The sequence below is a fragment of the Zalophus californianus genome, chromosome 13 (assembly GCF_009762305.2).
Source record: "Zalophus californianus isolate mZalCal1 chromosome 13, mZalCal1.pri.v2, whole genome shotgun sequence".
Lineage (NCBI taxonomy): Eukaryota > Metazoa > Chordata > Mammalia > Carnivora > Otariidae > Zalophus > Zalophus californianus.
The window spans coordinates 55,530,580-55,553,143 of NC_045607.1; the positions used below are offsets into that span (position 1 = coordinate 55,530,580).

The window sequence follows — 22,564 nt, forward strand, 5'->3', positions numbered from 1 at the left end:
TCATTCTTCTCCAGCTATTGAATGATAGAAATGTTACTCCATAAAAAAGTTTCCTTAATTTGTTTCACCTTCTCTATATGGTGGTGTTTTAATAACTGGCTCAGAACAGTGTTTCTCAGACCTTTTTCTGTTACAAACTGGGTGTCCTGTGGTAGCAGTGAGGTGGAGAGCTAAGCAGTCAGCTGGGAAACTGTACTCACACCCTGTTGCCCTTACTCGTATTTCATCCTACTCTTCTGATACCAGTAGGTGTCTGTAGATGTGTTTATATGTGTTATTTTTGTAGTATTTTAAGTGGAATTGGGGCATATTATATAAACAGATATGTAGCTTATTGCTCCTTGTAGGCCCCTGCCTGTTGCTAATAACAAAAAACCTTCTTCCTCCTATAGGCTTAGTGAAAGAAGGAGATTTATGGGCCCAGGTTACTGGGCAGCAATCTTCCAGGATGGTTGGTCTGTGGCTCAGTAGGATCATCATCAAGAGCCAGGTCTTTTCCTTTCCCTGCACAGCCCTCAGTGGTCAGCTGTATCCCAAGGCTGGTCTTCCTCTCAGTTTTAGAATGGCTGCCAGCCATAGCTGGGGTCATGTGCTGCTTCTCTCACCTGTGGTCGGGGGGAAAGTGGCTGTCCTGTAATTCTGAGTAAAAGTCCTGAAATCCATGCTAGTTGATCCAGCTCCGTTCACTCACCTACTCCTGAGCTTGGGACTGTGACAATGGGAATAGAACTGTACTATTGAACCAAGTCATTCAAACTCCATCCTTGGAGTTATTTATCCACTGTTACATAACAAATTACCACAAAATTTAGAATCTTAAACATCTGAGCCACCCAGGTGCCCCCAAAATTTAGAATCTTAAAACAATAGACATTTATTATCTCTGTTTCTGTGGGTCATGCGTTTGGGAGCCGTTCAGTGGGTGGTCTGGTCAGACTCCGTGTAGAGTTTGCCAACAAACCACCAGCGAGGGCTGCAGTCATGGGCAGCCTTGACCAGGGCCAAAAGATCCACATCCGGGATGGTTGACTTAAATGACCACTGATAGAAAGGCCTGTTTCCTCTCTGGGGTGCTGCTTTCATGTCCTCATATATGGACCTGGCTTCCCCCAGAGCAGGTGGTCCAAGAGAGAGTGAGGAGGAAGCCCTGTTGCCTTTGTCATAGGTGTGAAATTGCATACCCTTCCTCCTGCTTTATTCTGTATTTTACAATCAAGTAACCCAAGTCCAGTGCACGTTCAGGATCCCCTTCTTGAAGGGAGGAATATTATTTTGAGCATATTTTAAAATCACCACCCAAAACATAGGCAGAGAGAGAACAAGCAAGAGAGAGAGCATGCTCCTGTATGTTGTTTGAGGCAGCAGAGGGAGGGGGCTGGATATTCTGACAAAAATCTGTGAGCTTGCATGAAGGAATATGACAATGGTGTTAAGTAAACAACCAGTAAATGCCCTCTGTACCACTAAAGTACTTTCCTGACTACAGGTAAGTGAATAGGCAATGATAGAACCAAATCTCAGAGTTGTATACATACAGTCATCATAGATGTAGAGTATTACTTGTTCAAACAAATATTTCTTTGTGGTAATAGGAAAGACCATTGGTGTACAAAATCCCAAATAGAGTGTTTAGCTAAATTAGGTGTATTTGGCATTGGGATTTTGTCTTTTTGTTAGCATATTCACCTTCCTGTTCATTAAACCTGATTCTTTCACCAGCTAGATCGGGATTCAGGGTGTCAAAATCCTGGCAAGTTTAGAAAATGCATCTGAAGTATATTTGATTGTGTCCTGTAGGGTAATAAGTAGAAGGAAGGCATGTGTAATAACAACACTGTATATAGCACATCAGGTGTTCAATCCCTTTCTTATTATATCTGATCCTCACAGCAATCTCATGGTTGGGTGAGAACAACATGGTTTGAACTGCATGGGTCCACTTCTATGTGGGAATTTTTTGATAAATACAGTATAGGACTGTAAATGTATTTTCTCTTCCTTATGATTTTCTTAGTAATATTTTCTTTTCTCTAGCTTCACTGGAAGAATACAGTATATAATCCATATAACATATAAAAAGTGTTATTCAGCTATTTGTTATCGATAACACTTTCAGTCAAGGCTATAAATAGTTCAGTTTTTGAGGAGTCAGAAGGTATGGATTTTCAGCTGTGCAGAAGGGGATCAGCACCCCAACCCCCACATTGTTCAAGGGTCAGCTGCATTATTACTCCTTTTTTAGATAAGAAAATGGAGGTTTAGGGGCGCCTGGGTGGCTCAGTCTTTAAGCGTTTGCCTTCGGCTCAGGTCATGATCCCAAGGGTCCTGGGATAGAGCCCCGCATTGGGCTCCCTACACTGCAGGGAGCCTGCTTCTCCCTCTCCCACTCCCCTGCTTGTGTTCCCTCTCTCTCTGTGTCTCTCTCTCTCTGTCAAATAAATAAATAAATAATCTTAAAAAAAAAAAGAAAATTGAGGTTTAGACATGTTATATGGGCTATCCAAATTCCTACAGCTAGACAGGAAGTAATGAGAACCGAGCTCTGCTCACCCTAAAAGTGCAGTTTTCTCTGCTTTACACATGTGACTGATTCTGCAGAAAGAGAGTGTGGTAGAGAGAGATGCATAATGACAGTCTGAAAATCATCAAACATGAATAATCTACCTCAGAAAAGCCACGATGTTGATAATCTTTAAAATGGTGGTACAACCTTACCTTGATGTCAGTCATGATCCTAAAAGCCTGATGGCAAGTGTGGCTCTCATGTATACATTTCATAGAAACCATGGCAAAATTTCCTTTTTCTCTCTTTTGCTTTAGATTTCCCTGGGTAGAAAGTATAATGAAAATGGTTGCTAGCTCTAACCAGAATGAAAATACTCAAAACCCTATTTTAATTTTATTAATGTAAACATTAAAGAAATGCAAAAGCCAATACTATTGAACATTTGGTCTTGATAAAAGAAAATGTGGAAAATATAGACAAAATATATATAGCTCTCTAGGCTTGGCAGGTTTTCAGTGCATGTCTTTGGGCTCAGAGTTGAGAGTGTTTTCACTCTGCACCAAATCAAAACACAAGTGTCTGGGGAAACAACGCTGTGTATTCAGCCCCAGAAAGGACGGAGCAGGCAGAAGTAATTGTAGTCTTCTGCTAAGGGAGAAGGGCAGGATGAAGGGGCCAGTTTGGGTTGTTATTTCTTAGCTGTAGGCCAGAAAGAGGAAGCAGGATACTTTGATTTGGTTTTAAATGACTTATTCCGTCAGCCAGTTCCCCAAACTACATTGGCAAATGTTGTATATTCATTGAGTTACCGAATGCATTTTGTTCTCTGGATATTTGCTAAAGTTACTAGAGATGTGTAACTGGATATATATGGTAAATACGCTAGAAATAGTAAACATATGGGAGGAATGAATACATTTGAATATTTGATAAAAGAGAATTTATTTCCATTAAAAAGTTTGAGAGTTTGCTTAAGAAGAGATTTCTATTAATGAACTTTAGAATGGTTTTAATCCGTTTTCTAGCCCTTGGGTAGAAGATGATGTTCAGAAGTTATGGCCATATAGCTTTCCTTTGGATAAATTTAATCTGCTTCAAGTTTTCTAAGTTGTTACTATTTCTCTAGGATCAAGGGGGTTTGGGCATTGCTATCAGTGAGGAAGATACGCTCAGTGGAGTCGTCATAAAGAGTCTAACCGAGCATGGGGTGGCAGCCAAGGTGAGGCTTTCTCACTGTCATACAGTGGTTGGGAAGGGAATTACTTCTATAAAATCACCCCAAATCTTAACATGTTTCCATTTAGGATGGACGGCTCAAAGTTGGAGATCAGATTTTGGCTATAGATGATGAAGTTGTTGTTGGCTATCCTGTTGAAAAGGTACGTTTCCAAAAGGAAGCAGATGACACTGTGAACCCATCCGTGGGCATGGCCGGCACGTGTGTGTGCCTTTGTGTGTCCGTGTGTGTGTGTGTGTGTGTGTGTCCGTGTGTGTGTGTGTGTGGTCATAGGGAATTGGAACCATGTAGCTATACTAGACGTTATATTAGATATCATTAAGGAAAAGAAGAGATTAGAAGTTCTTCAATTTCTATTTTCTATTTTCAAATCAAATGATATTGAGGTATTTTCTATTGCCTAGAAAATCCAGTGTTCAGTAGGCATTTTTTTCCCCCAGTGGGCATTTTTGATAAATATCATTTCCATTTTCCCTTAGAAAACCTTGCAACTTCTTTTTTTTTAATAATTTTTTTATTGTTATGTTAATCACCATACATTACATCATTAGTTCTTGATGTAGTGTTCCATGATTCATTGTTTGTGCATAACACCCAGTGCTCCACGCAGAATGTGCCCTCTTTAATACCCATCACCAGGCTAACCCATCCCCCCACCCCCCTCCCCTCTAGAACCCTCAGTTTGTTTTTCAGAGAAAACCTTGCAACTTCTAAACAAAGGTCAACTTAGTGTTAAGACCAAAGGAATCTTTATGAATATTTGCTCCAGTAAATATCCATTTTGTCTGTTGTTTTATAAACAGACTCAGTCATTAAATGTATTACTTTCATTGGGATTAAACAGTTACTTGTGAGTTTTCTTGTCCTCAAAAGTGGTAATACTTACTAGTAGTCTCACTTGAGGCATTTCATAGATAAGTGCAAGAAAAAAAGCTATGTTTCTCTTGAGATTTGGTGTGCAAGTGTTTTTTATTTCTACATTGGCCAGCAAGAAGTTTAAACCATTTTTTAAAATTCAGCTTTAATAATTGTATAGGTTGAACCCTTTTAACCCATATGTCTATGTTCTAACTTTCCATTTGGCTTGACTCTTCTGTTGCATAGTTTTCTTTACCCTTCTTTTAACATAAGTGTTTCCATTTTATTAAAAGTGTTTGTGTAAGCTGTTTCATATTCTCAGTAGAATCAGGAAGTGGGAAAAGTGCCCCATGTATCTTCTAAGTTTGTAGGGATCCAGAGGAAAGGATGAGATTAATTAGAAATGTCAAAAATGGAAAACCCTATACTTATATAAAGAAGAATATGGTCACAACTAGACTTACAATAGAAATTAACTTTGGCCTTAATATCAGGCAACTGAGAAACTAGAAAGAAAGGACAACCATTCTTTCTTGACCCCTCAAGTTCTGATAAGGAAAGGGATTCCAACTGTAACAGTGACTTACTGGTATAAGTCTACTAATCTGCTTTTGAATTTTGTTTCCTTGCCACACCAACACCCTGCCAGTTTATTAGCCTTTTGAAAACAGCAAAGACAACAGTGAAACTTAGCATTCATGCTGAGAATCGCGACCCCCTGGCTGGGACGGCCAGTGGAGAACAGAAGAGCAGCTCCTTGTCTCCGACGGCCCCGTCTTCTGGCTCCCCAGAACCAGAGTCCATCCCAAGTAAGGGCCAATCTCTTGTGATTCCTTCTTCTGTGGTGCACTCAAACCCCCCAGCGGCAGCTTCCTACGTGGGAGCCCCCTGCCTGCATGTAACTCACTGTTTGAAGGCCATCAAGTATAAAGAGAGGGGCTCCTGAAGAAAGGTCACTGGGCTGTTAGGCAGGGGATCTGCGTGCTGCACGTTAACCAGCCGTAGGGCCTCAGGGAACCCACTCACCCATTCTGAGCCTCTGCTTCGTCATCTCTAAAGCAGTGGAGTGCTACTCTTTGCTCTCCAAGGATCTGAGCTGAAGGTACCTGTGATTCGGGTATTTGACTAATGATGTAACAACATCATTTTGAATATTCCTTTTTTATATTGGGCAAGTGATTTAACTTCTCTTAAAGCCTCAGTATTCTAATCTGTAAAATGGATACAGTGATGCCACTTTACCGGTGACATCAGCAGTGCCTTGCATTATAAGAAACTCTTTAAAAATAATAGTCATTGCTATAGTAAGCATAATTGATCTGAGTTCTGTCATTTAGGTCTAATAGATCCTGTCAAAATAGATGAAATGATTGTATGTGGACCATGGAATGAGACTTGTGTGCATCATTAAAATGCCAGTGTAGCAAATTGAGGCAAATTATTCCTTTAAGTTACTTTTTGACAAAAATTACACTAGTGTTTAATAAGACAGTAAATTTCAAGCTTTGCAGCACTGAAAAAAGTACTTAAACACATAGGCTTTTTCTGCTATGGGAGAAAAAATTCTCTTTTGGCCTCCAAACTGAAACATTAAGTTCTTTTGACAGGTTTTTAAGGAAACAGCAGTTTAAAACATATGTAATATAGTTAGACAAAAAAAGTCTTAAAGTAATACATATCTGATGAATGTAATCCTTTATTTAGAAAGACTGGGTAATTCACTGACATGTTAAAAGGTTTTACGGAAATTGTCTCCTTTTTCAATTTTATGTTGATCCCAAAATAGGATTGTCTATAAAAATGTAAAATTCTAAATGAAAATGTAACATAAAAGAAAATATCTTACACCTGCTCTTACCATTTCAGGAGCAAGAATTAGTCTGTCTCTGGTTTCCTAAAAAGAGAGCCTCTTGCCTAAAGCTACTCTACCAACTGTCTCAGCTTTTGCAAAACATGACGTGTGCTATATGCTCTTTGGTATATCGTAAAACATATGATATGAAGACTATCGTAAAACAAGGTGTGAAATTATATTCTCCTTGTTTTCTCATAATCTATTCTTATCTCTTCAGTCCTGAGCACATATGCACCAGGATTTAATATCTGAGTTTATAAAACATCAAGTGAGACATGCAAAGAAAGAAACTGCATGTGAGTCTCACTTGATGTTTTATAAACTCAGATATTAAATCCAGTTGCATATGTGCACAGATTTGATACATAAGAAGAAATGCTCTAGGATAAGAAGAAAAGGAAAACCAAAACCAAAACATAAAAAGCCTTGAAATGCAGGCACCATGAGCAGAATTACTGATGTGCTGATGTGCTTTGTGTTTTGTAGTCTTCCCAGAGTGTGTTTTTACATGACCGCTATATACCTCAGTTCTGAGTTGTACAAATCATAATTTCATAAGAAGTTTTTTGGCTCTGGTGAAGTATGTAATATCAGCATGAAACTAGAGGTTCAGTTCAACTCTCTGCTCTTATTCCTTTATACCTATCATCCCTAGCAATTTAGAAAATACACCGTAGTGCGACGTAACTTTGTACCCACCTCCCTAAATTAACGATGATTGAATCATTTTGTTTGATGTTTTTAAAATATAACTAAAAGATTAAGGTAAGTCTGAAGTCTTCCTTGTCTGTAACCTTGGGCCCTTTTTCTGCTCCATCCCCCACAGGCAAGGGGGGGGGGCTGTGAGTTTGTTGTATATACCACCTAATCAGTTTGTATTTCATTTCATTTTAAATTTATTTTTAGGTACAAGCAGGTCATCAACACCAGCGATCTTTGCTTCTGATCCTGCAACCTGCCCCATTATCCCAGGCTGCGAAACAACAATTGAGATTTCCAAAGGGCGAACAGGGCTGGGCCTGAGTATTGTTGGAGGGTCGGACACTCTGCTGGTGAGGACACTCCCTGAGATGCTTCAGATCCAATGAGCCCTGAGAGATTGCTATCTGGGAGAGTTCTATCTGTTTTATTAAATGAAACATTAAGGCCTAAAAAGATGCATCATTTGTTGTTATTTTAATTCGTAGAGCAAATACCAAAAATTGAGTACTGGGACTTCTATTTTGAGTGAGTACTGACTCAGTAAGATAGTTACACTTGTGATTGTGACCTTTAGGTTCAAAATATTTCTCTTAGTTTACCTGTCTTTGCTATACTTTAATTGCCTTTTTACTGTCTGGATATGGTTGGGTTGGACCCATATTGAGAGGAGTCTGAATAACTGGATAATTATAGACAAAATTTTCTAAATGTCAAAAATTTTTTAAAATCTAATTATTTCATTTGTGGATAGGAAAAGTGATGTATATCTGTCAGTTTCATTTGCAGATGGGAAAGGTGATGTATACCTATTATATGTATGTATGATTTATATATTTCATAATTTTTTCTTTAAACATCCCTGTCATTAGAAAGATATATATAAACTTCTTTGAGCCTTGTAGCAAAAAGTGCATTACACTTCTCTTTGCATTTTGATATGACTCCCTATGGATCCAGTGAGTATATAACCCTTTGCATTATCTTTAAAAGTACAGTGTGTTTTGACTTCATTTCTGCTCACCAGTCCTACGGAGGATGGGCTAAAGCATGAGTATGTCTTGTCTGGGCCCTTAGGGTGCCATTATTATCCACGAAGTTTATGAAGAAGGAGCAGCTTGTAAAGATGGAAGACTCTGGGCTGGAGATCAGATTCTAGAGGTACAGAATACCTTTATAATTGACAAAGAAAAAGCTACTCTGGGGAGGGCAGTCTCTGTTTCTTTCTTTGTTTCTTTCACTTCCTCTTTGCTCTTTCTTTATTTGACTCACCTGGCTCCTCACAGTGTCCCATTTCCGCACAGGTGAATGGAATTGACTTGAGAAAGGCCACGCATGATGAAGCAATACATGTCCTGAGACAGACCCCACCAAGAGTGCGCCTGACGCTCTACAGAGATGAGGCCCCATACAAAGAGGAAGACGTGTATGACACCCTCACTGTCGAGCTGCAGAAGAAGCCAGGGAAAGGCCTGGGATTAAGTATTGTTGGGAAAAGGTACGACTGAAGAGGGCAAACCTCATGATCTTTTGGAAATGACTGAATTTCAGTTCTTATAGAGAATATTATCAGTAGTCGAATCTTTATCAGCTGCTAGTGTTCTGTGGGTAGCTGTTGTCAGCCCACTCAGCGTCAAAAGACCTCACTTTTGAACTTTTTAAGTTAGGATTTTGGGGGATCTTGAGAATATTAGACAAAAAACTGTTTAGTATTTATTTTTTTTAAGGTTTATTTATTTGAGAAAGCACAGGAGCATGAGTAGGGTGAAGGGCAGAGGGAGAAGCAGACCCCCTGCTGAGTGGGGAGCCCAGTCCGGGACTTGATCCCAGGACTCCAGGATCATGCCCTGAGCCGAAGGCAGACACTTAACCAACTGAGCCACCCAAGTGCCCCTGACTGATATTTCTTGAACACCTCCTGTGTGCCGGGGAATACATTATGTTCTGAGGAACAAAGTTAAATAAGACATGGTTCCTGACTGGGGCGCCTGGGTGGCTCAGTCGTTAGGCGTCTGCCTTTGGCTCAGGTCACGGTCCCAGGGTCCTGGGATCAAGCCCCGCATCTGGCTCCGTGCTCAGCGGGAAGCCTGCTTCTCCCTCTCCCACTCCCCCTGCTTGTGTTCCCTCCCTCAGTGTCTCTCTGTCTGTCAAAAAATAAATAAAATCTTAAAAAAAAGAAAATACATGGTTCCTGACCTCAAAAAACTCACAATTTAGTCAACGAGAATTAAATGTGTTCTTGCAACAAAGGATTCCATTGATGAGAGACAGAGACATACTGTGGGGGAGCTGTGGCAGCAGAGGAAAAGGGGACAAGTGACTCTATTTGAGGAAGCAGATTAGAGAAACTTCTCAGAAAAGAGGTGCCTGCGCTGAGGCTGAAAGTGATCAGTGATAGTTGGTCTATTTGTAGGGAGCAGTGGATACTCTAGGGAGAAGGATTGGCTGGAACATAAACATGTTGTCAGAAGGGAACAGAAAGTAAGAGGCCTGGGTGCTAAATTGGTGAATAGATACAAATTTAGTACCTAATTTATTTAAGTATTTATAGACAAGTAATATTAACAAATACATGATCCAGTAAGTTCCAATATCTTTTTTTTAAAAGATTTATTTGTTTGAGAGACAGAATGAGCAGTGGGGAGGGGCAGAGGGAGAGAAAGAGAGAAGCAGACTCCCTGCTGAGCAGGGAGCCCAATGTGAGGCTTGATCCCAGGACCCCGAGATCATGACTTGAGCCGAAGGCAGACACTTAACCGACTGAGCCACCCAGATGCCCCAAGTTCCAAAACCTTTATTCTAAAGATGGGAAGGCAGAGGATCAGAAGGTGAAATGATGTGTTTGAGGGCCTGACCTTGTCAAGAAGAGACACAACCTCATTTTCACTATACATTTCTACTTACAGTTATCTTTGTCTCTTGGCAAGAAAATCCTGGGTTGTTTGTAGTTTTCTGAATGAAAGGAAGATTAGAATAAGATTAGTATTTGTTCATTTTGCATAAATCCATCTTGCTCGCAAGTTAGATCCATAATAACTTAAAAGACGTCACAGGAATGGTTCTTAAACAAATGGTTTCGGTTAGAGGTACATATTCATTGTTTATTTTCAAGAACATTAATGATGGTGATAATACCAACATCGTTATGTAGCCACTGGTCAGTATTCATTCAGGGCTTCGTTACGGTGTGGAGGGGACCATAGACTTAGCACCCAAGAACTGACTCTTAACGTCCCATTTTTGCTTTTTAGGAACTGTGTGACCCATAAAGTGAGACAACAGTAGTGGCCACTTCAGCTCACAGTACATAATTGTTGAAGAATAAATATGCTTATGAAAGATCTGTTTAATCCGTGAAATACTATAAGACATAAGCTATTATTATCACAGAAAATAATTCTAATAATATTTCCCCCGTGTTGCTGAAAACAAACTTTTAAAGTCACAAGACCGTAGGTCACGTTTTCAATTAAAAAATGTTAGCTTTTCAGTAAGCATTGCATTGCAGTGGAGAAAAAACAGTCATGTTGAAATTCCAAATTATGTTTACAGAAATGATACCGGAGTGTTTGTGTCTGACATCGTCAAAGGAGGGATTGCTGATGCTGACGGAAGACTGGTGCAGGGAGACCAGATACTAACGGTGAATGCAGAAGACGTCCGGCATGCCACCCAGGAAGCTGTGGCTGCTTTGCTGAAGGTAAAGGTCAAACGCCGGCAAGGACTCTGTGCAGTAGGATGGAAGGAGGAGGAGATGCTAACTGGGCCACTTCGGTCAAATAAGCACTGAATCCTCCTTATTTAAAATGTTATCTCAAATAAGACACATTTCTAAGTAAGATGCCAAATTTTAGTGATAAATTTCTAACTAATAATAGCTCTTTATTATATTATGTATTTTCTGTCATTAAATGTCAAATGAAAGACTTTTCAGTTTTCAAGGTAGACATCCCTTAAGGCCCCACAGCTGGTAAATCACATAGGATTTAAAACCTGTATGTCTAACTCCAGAAACCCAGGATCTCAAAATACCTCATTGTGCTTTCTCCTTAGACAATATAGTATTTTTTGCATGCCTAGGATTTATTTGTCAGAGGTCACAGGGAAGTTGTCTTCAATTCTTATTTTGTGTTTTTAGCATTATGGCTTCTTTCAGTATTGTGTAATAGGTCTGTTCAGGTGCAGTGTGGTAGTAGAGTTTGCCCAGTTATCTGTTAAGGACAAAAGTTGTTGTGGTCATTGTTGTATTGTTTCAGTTTTTGTTTTTTAAGCCCTGAGTTAATACATTTGGCCTATCTAACCCAATATGTTTCATGAGACAGTTGCTCGATTCTCAGTTTCTCTTTAGCTCGGCACCAACAGTCTCCCTGTAAATCATGAGGCCATGAGACAGACGCTGGGTGTTGCCCCCTGCTGCTGCTTGTTGTTACTCTCCTTTATGTTTTAGAAAAACCTCCTTCCACAAAGGATTGGAGGTGTCCTTGACTATGGAAATCCCAAAAGGAGGAGGCCTTTCAAAAATCTTATCCTAAAGAGTGTATCTACTCCCGAAGATGATTATAGCATCTTGTTTGACCATTTTCCTAAAACAACCACTCCCCTAGTGTTCCCTAGGCACAGTGACCTTGGAAGTTGGAAGAATCAAAGCTGGTCCATTCCATTCAGAGAGGAGGCCTTCTCAGAGCAGCCAGGTGGGTAGCTGTGGGGTTCATCAGGTGATGCAGTCCACGTGCTGGAGCAGCTCTGAGATGGCCCTGACCGTGGTCCGCACGCAGGCCGGGCCTCTTGCAGCTCAGCGCAGTGGGCTGCAGACTCTGAGGTGGGGAAGAGCATCGGGTGAGCTGGGACAGGTGAACGAGATGGGGCTCTTGAGTGGTTTGCAAGTCATTCTCAGGAACTTCATTTCAGCCATTCTTTTCTTTTTCCATAATTGTACAAGTTAACCAATTAATATCTGTAAAGCCTGCCGCCGTGATATATTTTTAAAGTATTTTATAACAAGCATTCAACTAAAAAAATGCCACGTAAGGTGAACTGTAGAAGCTCACCGCCCTGTATGAAGCTCACCGCTGTGTCTGTTCAAGATTGCCGGCATGCCGCTCTCCTTACTTTTGTCTTCATCAACCTGTCCTTAGAGAACCTTTACTCACCCCTTCAAGACTACCATTCATTTCCTGTTGACTGGCCCTAATTTTACAGTTTTTTCATAAGCCCCAGTGTTTGTACAACATCAGTTTAAATTTAACTTGAATGAAACTGTGAAATCCACTGAAATTTAAGTTGGTTGGAATCAATCTCATCCATTCTTTTAGCTTTAATTTATTTATGTCACTAGGCAAATTATTCCTTAAAAAGAAAATCATTAGATTTCAAATTATCAAATGTCACTGTTGCTTCACAGATATTTCTCTCTAGATGTAGTAAAAGAATTGAATTCTGAAATAAGTGGTATTTAGGGGATATTATTACTTCAAAACTTTCTAAAATAATTGTTGTGTGTTTGTAGATGAGTGAAGGCAGCCTGTCATCATTCACTTTTCCACTTTCTGGATCCAGTACCTCTGAGTCACTGGAAAGTAGCTTGAAGAAGAATGCATGTAAGATTGGTTTGATATTTTAAGCATGATTTACTGGTTTGAATTTTGGTACCCGACACTGATTTTTCCCCTGTATCAATTTACCTTTGAGCTCTCTTTCCTCAAATCATTTCATATCCTAATATGGGTGCAGAGGTGTGTGTCGGCAAAAATTCTGAGCAATATGAAGCTGCGCCTTTGTTGTTTAGTTTTTCCATTTGTTGTTTTTTCCATAAGATATACTAAATGTTAGAATCAGAATTCTGTAATTTTTTCTTACTAAGCAGACGGGTATGCTTGATTTTTATTTCCTTTTTCTGTTTAACGCCAATAATTCAGAAGATGCCATTAAGTGATAAGCCTTCTTTTTCCATGAAGACTGCAAAAATTTTGATTGAGAAAATTAGTATGATCCTCCTGTGTTTTAATTACATGAAATCATGATGCAGAGGGTTTTTTGGCTTGGAGCATTGGTTGAAAGTTGTTCAAATTGAAGAACTAACCATATGGCAATCTCTGTTTGCAATGTGACTAATAATCTAGAAATTTAGCCACTTAAGTCCATGAATTCCTTTTAATGTGTCCATGACTTTATTTTTCTCAGCTGTGTACTTTCTATCCAAAGCCTATTCTGCCCTTGACTCATTGAAAGTGGATTATGCAGTTATATAATCAATGATTAAAATAAGAAGGAAGAAATGGGGTAGTGTGCACATTTTTCCAACTGGAAAAATAAAGATTCCCTATGTGAGACAGATTTAATCATGCGTACTGGCAACTTTGAGCACCCTCTTTAAAAAAGAAACAATTAGTATATCTCACTTAGGTCCTATTCTAGCTTCAGGCATTGACTAAAATTTAATTGAACATAAAAATACTTTAATAACCATATTTTTTTTTCACTTTACAGTGGCATCTGAAATACAGGGATTAAGAACAGTTGAAATAAAAAAGGTAACTTGGGAAGAGAAAACAATATAAACTCTTTTGACCTCAGAGGCATCTCCATATGTATTTTCCTATTAGCTGTCTCACTGTTTTACCATACCATCAGAAAAATTATGTGTTGTATACAGTGGAAATACCACAGTAGTCTTCACTGAATTTCCTGGTCACAGGACCTTGTATGAAAAATCACTGGCGGTGTATCCTATGTTGCCAAAAATGGCATCCACCCAACCCCACACAAAGTGTTGCCCCACCTCTCACTTCTCATACTGCGAAGCAAGCCTCTGCCTTCCACAGATACTTCTTATTCTCGTGAAACAGATTCCCCTGACAGCCATGCACAAGAGAGAACATAAAAGCAGCTACAGTTTATTGAGCCTTTGCTATCTGCTGAGCATTCTTGGAGATGCATCATCATGCTATCACCGTCTCCTGCACTATCTTCTGCAAGCCCCCTGCTAGGGCTCCTCTGATCTCCGTTTTGTCATTGAAGGTCTAGTGACTCATTAAGAGGGCTGAACTTGGTCAGGTCCCAACATTTGTTAAGTGTGGGTTCCTGGCTTTGAATACAGATCTCTCTGATTCCAAAATTGGGGTCTTTCTCGTCATCAGTGTACCCGCTTTTCATCACCCCCACAGCATGATTTTCATTTAATGTGTTTTGATTTCTTTTATTTCCTGGACAGATGCTTATTTTCCTAGGTCACACTAAGGACCCGTGTCAAATGAAGTAATACAGTTTTCTTGAACTTCATTTTCCTCACACCTCGAAGACCTGAGTTAACTGTAGGACATCGGGCCAAAGACACCAAACATCAATTTAAAATACCACATTGACCGAAATATTTTAATCTCTTGCATGGCAGGGGCCTACTGACTCACTGGGAATCAGCATTGCTGGAGGAGTGGGCAGCCCACTTGGGGATGTTCCCATATTTATTGCAATGATGCACCCAAATGGAGTTGCAGCTCAGACCCAGAAACTCAGAGTAAGTTCTACTATTAACGGAGGCAGCCCTCACGAATCTGGCAAAAGTTCTATAAGCCCTTTGGATGCGCCACTTGCTGCAGCCAGTTTTCAATGTCTGTATCTGCATTTAAATATGCTAATCCGACCACAGCAGGGTTTGCTTTGAGTAAAGGTGAAGAAAAGGAAGAGAGGAGAATTTGCTGTGGCATGCAGATTGACAAGTAAATAAGACGGGAAGATCTCCTGCTTCTTAGTAGTTTTTACTTGTTTACGACTCTGAAAGAAGGTAAAACAAAGTGTTTCAGAACACCAGTATGAGATGAAATTTTCTCCTTATATGTGTCACTGGTTTAAATGCGAGTTTAACATCATTAAATTGAAAACTATCATTTATGTTGCAATTGATCATCCGTTTTGCAGAAGTTTAATATAAATGTGACTTACGTTGTGAAACTATACAAAACGTGCTTCACAGTTGAGGGATTATACCAAGGTAGAGCCCTATTTATGCTGACTGTCCAGGTCTGGAATCATGTGAATGTTCCATTCAAGCCTCGATGACATAAAATCTGCGTGGCCTCATGGGTCACAAAGCGTCTCAAAACATAACCACCTCTTAGTTTAGTCCCTAAACCAGAAATGGTTCAGTCCCTTTTGATATCTGAATTTGTGACTGACTGACACTTAAAAATTGTTTGTTGTACATAGCAGAAAACTTTTCGGTGAGGGACCGATCATGAATACTTGGGTCTTTGTGGGACAAGCGGGTCTCTGTGGCAGCGACTCAGCTCTGCCCTGTGAAAGCAATGAATAAGCAGGGCTGTCTTCCATCCAAACTTTGTCAGCAAAAACAAGCAGTGGGCCAGACGTGGCCTCAAGTCACAGCTGACTGAGAGTCCCAGCTAACGTGCGTAATAATAACATCCAGAGAAATTCTGGTTTTTAAATGCTGTCAGATATTTTATTCTTTAATAAGAAGCAGTGTCTTACCCAGGAGAAATGAAGAGAAGGGAAGAGTGATTTTCCCCCGGAGACTACCGAACTCCATCATCATGGACAGCTTCTTTTCATTGTGGCCACTTCTTGAAATGATTGGCTTCCTTGTGTATTTCAGTTGCTGAGGGCAGTGCGTATGTGATGTGCCAGGTAGAGAAGGAAATGACTGTTCAGGTCTCAGGGTCCCACTTTCCATGGCTGCTCTAGCAGATGGCTGGTTTCTTGCCTCCTTTGCAGGTTGGGGACCGGATTGTCACTATCTGTGGCACTTCCACTGAGGGGATGACTCATACCCAAGCAGTTAACTTACTGAAAAATGCCTCAGGCTCCATTGAAATGCAGGTAAGAGTTGTATCCCAGGCACTCTTCACGGTATGGGTTGCTTGAGGACACAGGAGCTTTAAGCTTTTTAAAGCAGTAAAAGTCCTTAAATCTCCTGATAGCATTTTATTCAATATTTCCTGTGAACATAAATGATTTCACTGAGAGTTCCAAGAAAGTATGTATGAAACATTTTATCCTGATGCATTCTTTGTTTCATACTTTATATCTAAAGGGAAAAAAATACAAGGTCTTAGCAGTAAATGATTAATTGCTAGAATGTTAAGTGGTATGAGTGGCTGTGTATTGTGAAGTTCTTTAAAAAATAATTGCATGTGAGACCATGTTTGAAAAACATCAAAGAACTTTGCAGAATTGAATTACTAAAAGATTTTTCCTGTCAGTTGAAGAGGCCTCTGGACCTTGTGAAATTTCTCTTTGGTTGTATATCAGGTTCACAGAAATGATTAAGTGGACAATAAAGTACATGTTTTAATTCAAATGCTGCATTTGAAGGAAAATTACTGATGTCTCCCTGGCCACACGAACACGTGTTTTTCTCTTTGTGTTTCTCCCGCACGTAGGTGGTTGCTGGAGGAGATGTGAGTGTGGTCACAGGTCATCAGCAGGAGCCGGCCACTTCTAGTCTTTCTTTCACTGGGCTGACATCAAGCAGTATATTTCAGGATGATTTAGGGTGAGTGCATATATTGTGGTTTCTATGTCCCTACCACTCACATAAAGATGAAGAAACAGGAGACGTAGGAGATACGAAAACCAAGTATTTCTAAATTGTTAAATAATTGTGGCATGGATTTAGTTTATCAGGTGGAGACAGATAGCATGCCACTACCCTTCCCACGGTTTTGGCTCTTGAGTTTTTTGGGGGACATTTTAGTCTTGACATCACTATCCTTTTGAAATTCCAACATTGCCAACTCATTTAATAAATCCTTTTGATTAAAAAATTCACAGTTCCCCAACACGTGAGTGCAAAAGAGTTAGATCATAAAGAAGAGGGGAAGAGAGGGACATATGAGAATTTTTAAATAATTTGATGCAGTCTTTACATGGCTAGTAATGGATTTTTCTCTCTGAGCTTGGGAGTCCTGATGTTTGTGATTTACTCCACGGTAGACCTCTGTGCTGTAGCCTTCTTCCTTTAAATAACCTGGGAAAAGAATGTACATGCATGCAATGAGAACTTGTCGTGAACATGTTAGTTTAGGGGAACTGTAAATGAGTAATAGAAGTAGGGTGTTAAGTAGGATTTTGTTGGATTATGTAAATTTAAACTACTGAGCGCAGCATGCACGGACAGTTCAAGCATCCCCAAAATACCCGTAATATACTCACTGTCAGTAGCCCTGAGCTTTACACTGGTTGTAGGTGGGTGTCAGATAGTCCATAACTTACAGATATGATTTTAAAAATCGAAAACCTCTTTTTTTTTTTCTTTCTTCCCTTTACTGTAGACCTCCTCAGTGTAAATCTATTACACTAGACCGAGGACCAGATGGCTTAGGCTTTAGTATAGTCGGAGGATATGGCAGCCCTCATGGAGACTTACCCATTTATGTTAAAACAGTGTTTGCGAAGGTAAGCTTGCACATTTTAACCACCCCCTTGCCCCCTAAACATTCATTAATAGTGGTCAGCAGCTGGCTTATTAGTTTATGGCCTGAGGTAACGCCAAATGGTTAACAGTTGATCATTTTCTTTTGGAACTCCCTTTAGGAACAGGTCATTAAATATTTTTGTCCAATTTGAGGTTTAGTTATGTTTAAAGGAAAATAGGCTCAAATCGAAATTCCATGGGAACTCTTGACAATATGCAATAAAAATATTAATGAACTTTAGTTCGACAGGAAGACCTGATTTTTTTGTCCTTTGAAAACAGGTTGCCTCTGATTGATTGTCTTTTGAAAATGGGACATTTTAAATATGTATGCTGTAGAGTGCTGGCATTTCTTTTCCTTTGTGGGTTTTTTTTTTTTTTTTGGTTGTGAAATATAAAATAGACATGGAAAAGTACAGAAAATAGTTACACAGGTTAAATATCTAATAGGGCGTTTATTTTGCAGTTTAATGTTATTGAATAAAATAGAAAATTAACAACTGAAAAAATTGCAGAGTATCCAGAAGTTCTGTCACCTGTAGTAAATCAGCTATTTGCAATCAAGGAATTCAGTTTTTTAAAAAATTGCATTTAGTTGTAATGATACAGTAAGTATTCTATTTTAAGGATGTTTAGAATAAGAATAAATTTATTGCAACATTGGTGAAGCCGTTAAAATAATTCAAACCCCTATAATTATTGTTAATATGTTCTTAAGACATTTTTTCAGGAGCTCCAAAATTGGACATAATTTCCTGCAGGAGAAAATCTGGAATCTCAAGATTTTACAGGGCAAAGAAGCAAACCTTATGGCTGACCTATTAAACAGTTTGATCCAGGGTTTTAGATTAGTGCTGTCGTCCTTTAAAGTGCCTACCTGTGGAGGTTTCATTCCATTATTTTGAAAAAGAATTATTATTTTTAACCAACTTAAAGTGCTGTATCTACAGCAACCTAGTTATAGGCTTAATTTATGAGATTTTTTAAAAGCCATTGGTATGTCCAAAAATACAAACAGCATTTGTCAGTGAATAGAAGAGTCATGCAGTCCTTTTCCTCAGCCTTGGAACAATTTATTTAAGGCATGCTAGTTAGAACATATTTTAAGAATTTCATCATTATGGATTCCTCATTAACTTTTCCATATTTTTAATCTTCTATTTAATTGCATAATTGCCTACTCTAAGCATGCCTTAAGATGGGATGCTTTTTCACACAGCAATGTCTGTGTTTAATCTGAATCATTTAAGGCCCATAAGAAATATGAAGACTCCACACGCCCTGGGGAAGTAAAGAACAAGCAGCTCGAGTAGCCTATTCAAAGCCACAGAAAGAATTACAGTTAGACTTTGTAGGACTCGCCTACTGCCCTGCCCTTGTCAACGTGCGTGTGGGCTTCATGCTTCTGCAGACCTTTGGGTTCTGTGGCCTCATGCCCTTGTCCTGTAAAACTGCTTTTGTTCCTGTCTAGTCCTTTGTCGTCTTCTGTAAGCCTTCTTTACAGGATAAAAAACCCTGGATTCTATGAAATCATTCCTGCTAGGCAAATTCCCAAATATTCTTTATTAATTTGAATTCCCACCAACTGCTGTGCCGAACAGCCAAAAACCATCCAACTAATCTATTGACTGCTGAATTCTCTCTGAAATTGGAATCTCCGTGCTAAAACCATTTAGGAGCAAGACCTCCTTTGTGTCTGTTCATCATTGCTTAATGGCTGTGGAGCACCCAGGGAGCACCGAGAGCAATGTGTGTGTACATGCAGAGCAATTTACATTCTTGTTTAGATCTTTTTCTGTTGTGTAGCTGCGAGGCAGCATTTTTTGAGAAGCAAACAAGCCTGCTTTATAATTGCAGGGAGCAGCCTCGGAAGACGGGCGTCTCAAAAGGGGTGATCAGATCATTGCTGTCAATGGGCAGAGTCTGGAAGGGGTGACCCACGAAGAAGCTGTGGCCATCCTCAAGCGGACGAAGGGAACTGTCACTTTGATGGTTCTCTCCTGAATTTACTGCAGAGTGGGGCCAACTCAGCCCCCTGCTCCCATCCCACACTGTGAAGGGAATGGAACTGCTCTTGCGGATAACTTTCCCCTGCACCGTCTTCATCAGGCTCTTCAGAACTTGGGGGGGAAGTACCATTTAAGTTTTTTTTCTCATGTGGAAATGATTTTCTGGCAACCTAGCATCATTTTTCCTTTCTCCTTGGATTTTGTGAACATAAACTCAAAGGGAAGGACTGTGTGCATAGATAAACCCAATCTTCGTAAAGATGTCTGACATTCGGCAGTCACATGTGCAGAAATTATGATGTGCTGAACTGGTTAGTAGAGAAAGAAAAAAAGCGAAAACTAAGAAATGGCTTTAGTAAATTAGGGTGAGAATGAAAATATAAAAGAAAAAAGAAAATCTCAAGTTTTATATAAAAAATGCTTCATTCTTGTCAGTCCCAACTCCTCCCCATTTCTAACTAGAAAAGAAAATAAAACATTTTTCTCTATTGAAAATCCTTAAAAATACTCTGTATTTAAATATTTGAATATTATAAAAAATTGCATATCCCCTCCTTTAATATACCCATACATATTTTCCTCCTAAAATGGGTTTCTAAGATTGAGTAAATAGCAATTATATGAAGCAGTGTCCCTAAGTTGGTAAAGAACACAGCTGATGCAAATCTTGATGTTCATTTTTATTTTTGACCTGTTACGAAATATTTTCATGTTTCTGTAAGTAAGATGGTGATGCCACCCACTATTGACTGTGGTTTCTCTAGAAAGCAGCCGTGCTAGCCACGGAGGAACATGGAAGTCTCTCAGAATCTTTAATGCTGGTTTTAACCGATGCAACACTAAAAATGCATGCTGTGCAATTGGTTTTCAGTTACTATTAATCTTAATGACAGAGAAAAAAGCAATGTGTTAGTAATTATTTTGGTTGTGTGCCATTAGTAAATTGATAGAAAAATTAAGGGGATTAACATAACTTCATTTCATTGCCTTATATTAACATCTTATAATACAATAGTTTAAGACTAAGGGAAACAGATGGAGCTGTTTATTGAGACAACTGGTGAGGAATTATCATGTGTTCATTCCCATTTTAGAGCGTGAAACTCCTACATTAGAATATATAAAGTCACTTTAAATATTATCTATATTTGTAACAGAAGTAGTGTACAGATATTTTATTACAGCACTTTTGTGTAAATGGAGAACCGAAGTGAATAAATAACAAGTTTCATGGTGCACAAATAAAGAAACAGGCGTATTTTTTTGTTCTTTTTACTGGGAAAAAGCTTCACTATATTGTTCATGATTTACAATTTAAAACTGGTTTTTATCATGTCTAACTGAACATATGGTGTCCATAGTTACCATCAGAACTTTGGACACCATCATTATGAAAAGCTCGATGTTTCTTAGGTCCAGAAGTTTTACTAATACTGAAGTGTCCTCTCTCTATCTGTTTTTCTGACGTGCTATGTTAATGCAGTAATATTCTAAATTGTTCTTGGGGGTAGTCAAGAGCTAAAGCGAGTTCAGAAAGAAAAAGTCATAATGAAGTTATTTATGTTAATAGAGGCAAAAAGTCTGATTTGAACAGTGAGCGAGGAATTGGGGAACATTTGTTCTGCTCGTTCTTGCCCCTCACTAGCTAATGCATGTGTGCATTCTGTCTGATTCACTCATCTGTAAAATGATAGGTCATCTTGTCTCAAAGCTTGCATCCAGTTCTAAAATAGAAGCATTCTATGATTCTTACACAGAATGGACAGGACCATACATTGCAACAGTTCAGGAGGTGTTCTCCCCGGCATTCTATGGTAGACTTGAGAGGAGCAACTTAACCAACCAAATTAAAGTTTGAGTAAATATGTGGGAGTACCCCAAGGAGAACAGTCCCAGGTAAGTGTACTTGCCTGAGTAGCATCTCCCCAAAACTCACAGCCACGAGGAACCATAGAACGTGATCTCATTTGGAAATAGGGGCTTTGCAGATACAGTTAGTTAAGATGAGATCGTGCTGGGCCCTAAATCCTTAAGGCCTTAGCAAGACACAGAGACATAGGGGAGGAAGACCATGTAAAGATGGGGCCAAAAAAAACAAAAAAAAAAAACGCAAGACCACCTTGGGAGCTACCAGAAGCTGGAAGAAGCAAGGAAGGATTTTTCTCTAGGGTTTTCAGAGGGAGGTTGTCCCTATTGACACCTTGATTTCAAACTTCCGGCCTCCAAATCTGTGAAAGAATGAATATCTGTTGTTATCATCCACTCAGTTTGTGGTACTTTTTTATGGAGGCCTGGGAACACTAGTAACTGTCTTAAATGTTTTTATATTCATAGCTACCATCGTTGTACCTGGCTAACAGGAGAAGAGCCGTACATGTGTGTTGAGCATGCAAATGATTAAATTATAGGTCATGATTCATTTCATGGTATTAATATTGTTTTAATTAGCTAGCTGCAGCCTTTATGCTAAATGCAGAAAAACAAAACAAAACAGTGGGCATGCCATTGTAGGGCTATAGAAACACTGAGGAAAACCTAACCTCCTGAACTGCTACTCATTAACAAAGTCAGCACAGGAAAGAGGAGGGAGGGAGAAAGGAAGGAAGGGAAAGATTGAGAGGAATAGATAGATGCATTAGCACTGGAGAGACGTGACAAAGGTTTATGCTTCCTGTATTATTATTTTGTGTAAATATAAGAGTTCTCTGCGGAAGAAAGTGTTTGAGCAAAGAGTTTGAGGACTTGAACCTTAAGACAGTGAATTACTCATAACAGGTGCCATATAATTGCTCGTGTGATTGAATCACACTGGTGAATACTGCACATGTCTGGTGTTCTTTGTGATCCCTCCCAAAGGACAATGATGATCTATAACACTAAGGATAACAATAATAATAAGGGGTTTCATTTCAGCTCCACCTGGTCTGTAGCTGTGGGAGTCGAGACATGGTGTCCAAGTCCGTAGGCTCCA

At 39.4% G+C, this 22,564-nt stretch overlaps 1 protein-coding gene across 12 annotated transcripts in view; it reads left to right on the plus strand.

Moving 5' to 3' along the window:
* The window catches only part of MPDZ (multiple PDZ domain crumbs cell polarity complex component), a 169,189-nt gene extending 148,350 nt beyond the window's left edge, over positions 1-20,839 (plus strand). For all 12 annotated transcript variants that reach the window (XM_035723504.1, XM_035723507.1, XM_035723511.1 and 9 more), the window contains 15 exons: positions 3,633-3,725; positions 3,811-3,885; positions 5,251-5,410; positions 7,363-7,508; positions 8,233-8,316; positions 8,460-8,653; positions 10,708-10,855; positions 11,760-11,846; positions 12,662-12,752; positions 13,642-13,685; positions 14,546-14,668; positions 15,883-15,987; positions 16,551-16,663; positions 17,442-17,565; positions 19,442-20,839. In XM_035723504.1, the coding sequence (XP_035579397.1) occupies positions 3,633-3,725; positions 3,811-3,885; positions 5,251-5,410; positions 7,363-7,508; positions 8,233-8,316; positions 8,460-8,653; positions 10,708-10,855; positions 11,760-11,846; positions 12,662-12,752; positions 13,642-13,685; positions 14,546-14,668; positions 15,883-15,987; positions 16,551-16,663; positions 17,442-17,565; positions 19,442-19,588 (1,734 nt within the window). In that variant the 3' untranslated portion in view covers positions 19,589-20,839. The remainder of the gene's footprint in view (positions 1-3,632; positions 3,726-3,810; positions 3,886-5,250; positions 5,411-7,362; positions 7,509-8,232; positions 8,317-8,459; positions 8,654-10,707; positions 10,856-11,759; positions 11,847-12,661; positions 12,753-13,641; positions 13,686-14,545; positions 14,669-15,882; positions 15,988-16,550; positions 16,664-17,441; positions 17,566-19,441) is intronic.
* The last annotated feature ends 1,725 nt before the right edge of the window (positions 20,840-22,564 follow it).